This window comes from Alexandromys fortis, unplaced genomic scaffold, assembly GCF_014885135.2.
Source record: "Alexandromys fortis isolate MF-2015 unplaced genomic scaffold, M_Fortis_MF-2015_v1.1 scaffold_17, whole genome shotgun sequence".
Lineage (NCBI taxonomy): Eukaryota > Metazoa > Chordata > Mammalia > Rodentia > Cricetidae > Alexandromys > Alexandromys fortis.
This window is the reverse complement of record NW_026067896.1, coordinates 2,263,391-2,272,665: the sequence shown is the minus strand read 5'-3', so window position 1 is coordinate 2,272,665 and position 9,275 is coordinate 2,263,391. Positions and strand designations below refer to the sequence as shown.

The window sequence follows — 9,275 nt, the reverse complement described above, 5'->3', positions numbered from 1 at the left end:
TATATTTTATATAATATATTCTTATATTACATACTTTATATTTTATGTATGCTATAGCGCATATGAATATGCTATATATAACATGTGACTTTTGATATTTTAAATATTATATATAAACATGTTGTTTATATAGCATATAAAATGCTATTTTTATATGTTTTAAAAATTACATTTGTTTATTTTTTGTGTTTCTGTGGATTTTAGAAGACAACTTTTTTGGGTTTTGGTTTTTTTTTTTTTTGGTGACATTGTTTCTAAGTAGGCTTGTTTTCCCTGGAACTTGCTCTGTAGACCAGGCTAGGTTCAAACTCAGAGATCTGCCTGCCTCAGCCTTCCAAGTGCTGGGATTAAAGGTGTACACCATGCGTATGTAGTTTATTTATATGTGTGTGTATCTACATATATTTATATATAATTCATATGTATGTACATATACAGAGAGAGAGAGCCTAAGAGGTCATATAGTGATGGTAGTTATTCGTGGGTATTTATTTTATAGTATTAGTTTATGGTTTTGTGTTTTATTGCAAAAGGCATTTCCCCTTTACTAAGAAATAAAAGTAATATTTTGAAGACAAATATTCTGTACACTGGGCACTCTTATGAACTTGTGCTCATACACACGTGCACACAGAGTACTTTGTTTGTATCATACACAGTGTTTACTAAATACTCATTAAAAAGGAGCAGCGAAGACCTTGAGAGTCTAGCTCTACCAGTTGTAAACTGGCCTTGCCTAGCAGTTAACTTTTATTTCAGGTTTCCTGTTTAAAACTGCAAATAATTTGTTGCATTTAAGAGATTTTTGCGAAAGCATTTTGTCCCCAGGACACTGCTGGACCTGCAGCTGGCAAGCTGTCGCTGTCCAACGTCTCCAAACAAACAGAGTACTGGAGCAACGTCCCTGAGGAATACCAGCATTTCACCTTCAGTGATCTGCTCAACAACAAACTGGAATTCGAACATTTCCGCCAGTTTCTAGAATCTCATTCTTCAAGGTGAGGAAATACCTAATTTTAAATATATTTCTCAGTAAAATAAATCCTTTTTTGATACTAATTTTGATTTATGCTATATTAATGGCTTGGTAGCAGATTTTTTTTTTTTTAAAGATGGGAGAGAAGCACAGAAAACTTAGCAGTGTACATTTAACTCAGTTTAGTGACTAGCTCTTTGGCCTTTGCCTCTTCCAACTTGGCAATTCAAGCCACAGATTTAGGACCCAGGACCTTGCCTTCCCAGGTAGAGGCAGATCTCACCATATCTTACCAGGGCACCCTTGTCCTCTGGGTTAACCTGTGTTAGACAATAGTGATGCGTGTCTCCCTGGGGACCAGCCGCCCCAGCCTGACCTTCCCCTTGATGATGTGGTAGGGGACCCCCATCTTTCAACACAGGGTAGGCAGGAAGACCACCAGCTCCAATGGGTCTATGTCATGGACAATCACCACCAGCTGAGTCTTCTTGTTCTCCACCAAGGTGGTGACTGTATTGACCCCTGCTCGAAGGACAAGTGGTCTCTTAGTTGGGATGACCCCTTTGCCAGCAGCCTAACCTTCTTCTGCTCTGTGTCTGGCCCGTACTTGTGGGCAAACCTAAGCAGCTAGGTTTTCTGGTCCAGGGCCTGCGGGAACTGGTTAAGGGCAGGAGATATTTTAGCCGTTTATAAAGGACGGTCCTTTGCCACTGCAGTCTAGTGTAGCGAGGCCGTATGACAAAGCTTTTGGGTTGGATGTCCTGCCTAATGGTGATGTTCTCAGGCCTTTTCTCAAACAAGCAATTTACCACCATTTTGACCTTCTGTTTCTTCACGACAGCAAGGGGCAGGGGCCACCTTCTTTCCCTGGGGCGTCTTGTTGGCCAGAGGCGGTAGATCTTTACCTACGTCAGTGAAAACTGACAAAAGACCCTGACGAGCATGCAGCTGCTTTAGCCTCCCATGTTATTCTCGGCAGTCATGCAGTGCTTGGGGCTATTTTTAGCAGTAGCTGGCTTGAAGCAACTTTTAAGCTTTCTCTTCTGCTGCTCCAGTTAGTATTTCTGGGAACTGTCTCTTATAGTTGTTCCCTAATTACTGTAAAAGTTCACAGTTCTATTAACTAACATATAAAGCAAGCATTGCAGCTTTAGAAATTTTTGTACTATGAACTGAAACTTTGATCATATTTTTCTCTCACATTAACAGAAACTGGTTTGAACTTAGGACCAAACTTCTCCTCATCCTGATGAGGATTATTCTAAATTTGTACCGTTATCAAATAACCATGACATATATGTGGCATTTCCCCGTATTTGACGTTGAAGATGCCAGTCCAGTCCTCAGATGCAACTCTGAGACACCGCCAGTAAACAAGAGACCTGCTGCATACCACATACCCTTCACCAGAAGCCATTCATGTAGCGAGAGTTAAGGCTGTAGCAACAGCAGAGCCATCTGCAGGGCTTGGATGAGGCTGTGCTGTAGACACTGGTCCTTGATCTGACCAGACAGCCACCTCCCGCCTGTCAGCAGCTTGGCCAGTGTCTAATTGGCTCTGAGGCTAAGAAAGAATGCACTCTCTTTCCAGCATCGACCTTGCGTGTTGGACAGACATCGAACAGTTCCGAAGAATGCTTTTTAAGGACCAGAAGCAAAGGGAGGCAAAGTCTATAGACATTAAAAACAAATACCTTAATAAGAAGTATTTCTTCGGCCCCAACAGCCCAGCTTCTTTGCATCAGCAGGACCAGGTATGAGCATGTTTGGAGGGTACAGGCGATCCCTTCTTTCGCCAACAGCACAAAGGTCTCTTTTTGCTGTGTGTTACAGTTTTGGAGAGACACTTTGGTTTAGGTGTCTGGTTGGCATCTATAGATCTCTAAAGTTCACTCAAGTATTACATGTCCTAAAACATGTCACTTTAAAGTTACTTTTTTTGGATAAAATGTCATTCATCTAGGTTGGTTTTAAGGACAGTGTTCATAAATTAGGGGGTACAAAGACAGAGTCACACTGATTTGATTTTGTCATTCATTGAGTGCCCTTGTGTGTTGCTAGTGTATCTCACGCTGTTTTAGGTGCTCAGGACCAAGTGCGAAACCACAGGGACAAGGGCCTTGGGTCCCCAACAGGAGAAAAGGGCCACATCCACCCCCGAGCCTAGCTGCTACCTGTGGTTTCTTCTTAAGCTGCTGTTGCTCAAAGGCTTTTGGTCTTGGAAAACACCATCTATGATTCTCTCACCCTAGAATGGAGGCTTTTCTTTGTTTTTGTTTTTTCAGACAGTGTCTCTCTACATAGCCCTGGCTATCCTAGAACTCTCCATGGAGTGTAGACCAGACTGACCTCAAACTCACAGAGATTTACCTGCCTCTGTCTCCCAAGAGCTGGGATTTCGAGCATGCATCTCCATGCCCAGCCTAGAAACGTCTCACAGACTGTGAACATAGATTTAGCCACTTTGTTGTGCCATGGCAGTGGCCTGAATTACAGCTTCTACTGACAATGAAGCCATCAGTTACAGGAAACAATCTGATTATGCTTTTGAAATTTAGAGTTAAGAGTGATTTATTTAGTGTGAGGTGGTTCTTTTTTAACTATCTAAAGAGCAAACGTATTGTGTAAATCTTTTTTAATTGTTAAAGCTTACAAAGATAAGTATTCTTTAATGGTTAATACTTAGAAAATGAAAATTTCAGATTAATATTAGATTCAGTAAAGAAAAAACTCTGAGCTATTCATGAATCCAGAGAACCAACCCCACAATCTGACTCTGGAGCGGGTGAAGGCATGGAGCTTGGAGGGAAAGGAGGGCCGCACGTTAGAGGCGTGGCTAGGCCACGTGTGGGCCGAACACCTGGGAAACATTTGTCTCGTTTGGCTTGAGGCGTTGTGGCGTCTGACACAGCTGTGTGAACGTGCTGTAGTACACGCCGCTTGCTGAGCGTTGTGACGACGGTGGGGCGTCACCGCTGCCATCAAGCCAATGCTCTGGCTTACAGCAGATGTCTTTGCCATTCTGGGCATCCCATCTCTACCTATTTTATACCTGGCAGTTTTGCCTCACATTTTATACAGCTCACCCCGCCCCCTACTGAATTTAAAACCACTTTGCTCGGAAAAATGCAATCTTGGTTTTTACTCTTATTTAATATTGTTCGGGACAATTAAAAAGATGATTTCTGCTTTGTTTTTATATAAAATATTAGTATTTTCTTAATTGCATTTATCAAAGGTGAACTAAATAAAGAGCTTATCTATCTCAGTGTGCAGACTCTTGTACTCACAGAGTAAGGTGGAAACCGCTTCGAGGGAAGATTTAGGCCGTCTCATGATGTTCTGTCAGTGCTGCTGGCTGTACAAATCAGAGGGGCACGACCTTCCTCTCCCTGCTACCTCCCCTGGGCTCTTCCCGAATGACATCAGAGAAGCACCAGGGAGGGGGCAGCCACCCCACCACCTCTGCCCAACAACCCAGCCACCAAGTTTGTCGCTGCCGTGTCAAGGACCTGTGTCAGGAGCCCTCTTAACTAATCAGACGGCTCGTTTCCCTCACCTATGAAGAGAAAGATGTTCCCTGCAATGGCTCAGTTAGACTAGAATCACGTATTTGTAAGAACTTAGAAAAGCAGTAGTCACCACCTTGTGTCATAGTTACCGAGTCCATGGAGGGAAAAAGTGTTGGTGCCTGGGAGCCTGGGTGGATCTCAGTGGCAGAAATTAGGCCCTGACACGGAAAACAAACACAAAACAAAACCCCACCTCATTGCTGTGCTTTTTCCAATATTCCACGGGAAGCAAAACCATACATTAAGAAGACGTTTTGTGGAAAATGGAAATCGTGGCACCTATCCAATATGAAGCAAAAGCTCAACATGAGCGAGTGAATTAAATGGCTTTTATTAGTTAAAAAAAAGCATGTGGTTTCTGTGCTGTTTTTACTCTCCTAGATAATGCTCATGAGTGGCGGCTGGGGGAGGATCCTTCACGAGCAGCTTGACCCATCTGTGCTGGTGGAAATCCAGAAACACGTCTTGAACAGGCTGGAAAATGTGTGGCTGCCGCTGTTCCTCTCAAGCGAACAGTTTGCGTCCCGTCAGAAGATAAAGGTACATGACCTGCACAATCTTGGATAGCCATTGGCAGGACCTAGCCAGCCCTTCATTGTGAGTACCTGTGGACCAGCCATGAGCCTGCAGTGGGTAGCTGTGACAAGCAAGGAATCAGGCTTCTCAAATTCCCAACCCCAGCATTTGCCGCACATTCATGGCTCCTCTTCCGAGTTTCATTTGTTTGGTATTTCCATTTGAGAAGTAAGAATGTCAGCAACAACTGTACTAGGCCGTGGTAGCACATGCCTGTAATCCCATGACTCTGGGGGTAGAGCCAGCGGTATCTTTGCAAGTTACAGGCCCAGATACAGCTACAAAATGAAGCCCCCTCTTAACAGCAATGACAACAATGTATGCTTGATTTCTTAGCATGGTACCCAGCAAGAAGAGACTTAAATATCATCTAGTAATGCAGTTGGGTTGTGTTTTGGGTTTTTGTTTTTGTTGCTTTTTGGTTTGGTTTTTGTTTTATTTTGTTTTTATTGTGTTTTAGAAGCAGGTCTCTTTACACAGTCCTGACTGACCTGTAACCAGGTGAAGTGTCATCTGACTTACTGATATTATTACCACATTTTCTCTTTACCACAGTCAAGTTATTGTAGCTTGTAGTCATTTCCTTTGCATTCTGTGTGTGAGCAGCAAAACAAACTGATTGTAGCTGTCTTCAGCCGAAGATGCGAAGCCAGTGAGATTTTGAGTGAACGGAGCTGGGGCATCTCCCATGCTTAGAAGAGGAACTGACACCCAAGCTTTAGAAAGATGTAGTCAGGGGTAGCACTGGAATCTAGCAAGAAAGAGCAGCTCTCCTCCTGATCTGTGCCTGTCACAATGACACAGGGCATTGTGTGAGCTTGATTCTGAACCTGCCTAGCATGCAGGGGGCCCCAGGCTCAAACTGCAGCATTACTTTGTCTTACAGGCCTGGCCTCTTTAGGTGAGCGGCTAGGAATAAAAAAGACACACAACATAGATCTGGCAGGAGTAGCTTCCCAGAAAAAGGAGAGATTATATACAACCGGAAACCCCCTAAATGTTGTTGTTCCTTGGTATCCAGAGAGGACCCACGGGACACTAAAAACCTGAAGATGCTGAAGCCCCTTCTATAAAATGAGGCTGTATATGCATATAATTACATATAGTTCTCCATATACTTCATTTCATCATTAGATTACTTAAAAATCATAATACAATAAAAATGTTAAATAAATCTGGAAAAATAAGTATAAGGGGAAGATACCTGACATGCTCAGTACAGATAGATATAGTTTTCTTATTTGAATATTTTGCATCAGAGGTTAGTTGAATCCATAGATGAAGAACAAGCAGGTATAGAAGGCAGCAGTACCTTCTGTATTCCTGTGAATTATAAAAATCACTTATGGAAAATGTAAAATGGCTAGAAGATGGCACAACACCTGTGAGGCCATCACTAACTCTGTAGCTTCAGTTCTTACACAAGCTGAAGCGACACTGTCACCTGTGTTTGGAGTAGTGCCATTAGGTAACAACACAGCTGGAGAACCCAACCAGGAGAACCGCCCATAACACAGAGTGAAGGGTTTCACTCCAGGAGAACCGCCCATAATGCGGAGCGCAGGGTTTCACTCCAGGAGAACCGCCCATAACACAGAGTGCAGGGTTTCACTCCAGGAGAACCGCCCATAACACAGAGTGCAGGGTTTCACTCCAGGAGAACCCACCCATAACGAAGAGCGCAGGGTTTTACTCCAGGAGAACCCGCCCATAATGCGGAGTGCAGGGTTTCACTCCAGGAGAACCGCCCATAACACAGAGTGCTGGGTTTCACTCCAGGAGAACCCACCCATAACGCGTAGTGCAAGCTTTTACTCCAGGAGAACCTGCCCATAATGTGGAGTGCAGGGTTTGACTCCAGGAAAACCCGCCCATAACACAGAGTGCAGGGTTTTACTTCATGGTCTGAGGTCATCGTCCTGAGTGACACTCTCCTACCTAACCTGACCTTTGCCTCATTCCTTGAGCTGTTAAAATAATAAAGAATTCAAACCTTAGCTATTCTGAATATGTTGCTAAAATAATTGATTATGCTTTTAGATACGGATGAAAGACATAGCTGATGAGCTTTTACTGCAGAGGCATGACAGGAAAATTGGAGTGTGGAAGGCAAGTAATTATATTCTCTCTCTTATAAATACTACTCTGTCAAAGTAGCACACACACTCATACTTGTCCACACTCATGAACACATACATACTCACACATGTGCACTCTTATACACTTACATACATGATGGAGGAAGGTCATTGGTTAAATAAACTGCCTTGGCCCTGATAGGTAAGAACATAGGTGGGTGGAATGAACAGAACAAAATGCTGGGAGGAAGAGGAAGTGAGGTCAGAAATCATGCAGCTCCTCTCAGAGCCAGACACCATGAAGCAAGCTGCCAGGTCAGACATGCTGAATCTTTCCCGGTAAGACTGATACTACACAGATTATTAGAGATGGGTTGATCGGGATATCAGAATTAGCCTTTAAGGGCTAGAGTTAATGGGCCAAGCAGTACTTAAAAGAATACAGTGTCCATGTAATTATTTTGGGGCATAAGCTAGCAGGCGGCTGGGGTGCTGGGGACACAGCCCCGCCACTCATATTACAACACATACATACTAACAATTTTCACAAAACACTCACACACACACACATACATATACTCATGCCGTCATATAGTCACACACACACTATCTCTCCATCACACACACACACACACACACACACACACACACACACACACACACACACACACTCCTTGCTCCTGACCCTTATTGTCTAAACCTCCGACTGATGCCCGGTTGTGTTGGCGCTGGCAGATGGAACTTGGGGAAAAGTGTGACTCTGCAGAGCTCCTGACCTTTCAACTGGAGCATGTGAATGACCTTAAATGTGCACTTTTCACTTGAGGCCCTAGGTTTGGTTCCCAACGCTGGGGTGGGTGGAAATATATATACTTAATTGTGTGTGTCCTAGGCATGTTGAGCAAGCTGTTCTTGCAGTATGTGGTAGTTTAATACCAGGAGAGTGGATCACACAGAATGAACAGGTCACGTGAAGCACAACCAGCAGGTTAAATCGTCCTTCATTACCCCTGTACTGGAAATCTCATCTTAGCTAGAAAGCAACTGTGGCAACCATAATCTTGGAGATTATTAAGATCTCTGTAATGCAAAGCTTTAGAAGATGGCTTACTTTGCTTCTTAACAAGTATGATGAGCACAGTCCTGTTGGTGAGTCTAAAAGCTCCTGAGGATTTGTCCTCTGATGTCATGAAAAGTGAGCTCCAGGTGACCCCTCCAAATTAGCGAGCGAAGATAAAGGTTTAGCCTCGCGTTGGAAGAATGTACGTCTCCATCAGGAAGCCATCTTCTGTGGCTTCCTCTTGAAAGTAGGTGCTCTTTTGAAAGGCTTGTTTTTGTTACATCTTTATTGAAATACTAAGTATAGTGAGCTTATAGTTTATATTATTGTGAATTATATTTTGCATTATTTTCTATTTATTTAAATTACAGGTTTTCTCTAAATGGCTAAGTTTTAGTATCTTAAGAAGCAGGTCTTAAAACAGTCTTTGTTGAGTGGGTTTTAAATAAACATCCCACTTTAATCCATAGTTGCTCCTATTTATAGGGCTGTAATCTTAATATGGACCAGATGTTGAGAGTCTTGAATTTTTGTCCAGAGAACATGGCATGTGCCTCACTAAACGGTGATAGGCATCTATGTCCCGTGTCTGGGTTAATGGCACCGCCACTCACCCAGACTGCCTGGGGTTGCTGCCACCTCTCTGTTCCAGTTCAAGGCCCTGCTCTGTCCAGGCTGCCCCTCTCCAGGCGGAATTCATTACTCTTTGCTTGCTGTTCCCAGGTCATTTCTTGCAAAACTCTCTCAAGCATTTGTACGGATGGTCACATGTGATTTGTTTCAAGGAACTTATTTAGTCCTTGTCAGAAATGGCATTTAGTCATTGGTGCAATTTGTGCGTCCATCTACAGCACTGCCTTAGAGGGCTGCTTCCCTGTGTGGCTGTCTACTACCATCAACTCTGGCCAATTCCAGCAGGATTGAAATCTTTTCTTTTTTTTTCTATTTTAATTTCTTTTTCTTTTTTTATTTTATTTTATTTATTTATTAAAGATTTCTGTCTCTTCCCCACC

General features: G+C 43.1%; 1 protein-coding gene across 2 annotated transcripts in view; it reads left to right on the top strand.

Annotated features, from left to right (window-relative positions):
- Nucleotides 1-9,275, top strand: part of Rgs22 (regulator of G protein signaling 22) — a 101,509-nt gene that overhangs the window by 79,047 nt on the left and 13,187 nt on the right. The window contains exons 17-20 of one of the 2 annotated variants that reach the window (XM_050162892.1): nucleotides 829-998; nucleotides 2,568-2,730; nucleotides 4,930-5,088; nucleotides 7,165-7,233. In XM_050162892.1, coding sequence (XP_050018849.1) covers nucleotides 829-998; nucleotides 2,568-2,730; nucleotides 4,930-5,088; nucleotides 7,165-7,233 — 561 coding nt within the window. The remainder of the gene's footprint in view (nucleotides 1-828; nucleotides 999-2,567; nucleotides 2,731-4,929; nucleotides 5,089-7,164; nucleotides 7,234-9,275) is intronic. The other variant, XM_050162899.1, reaches the window with a different exon arrangement.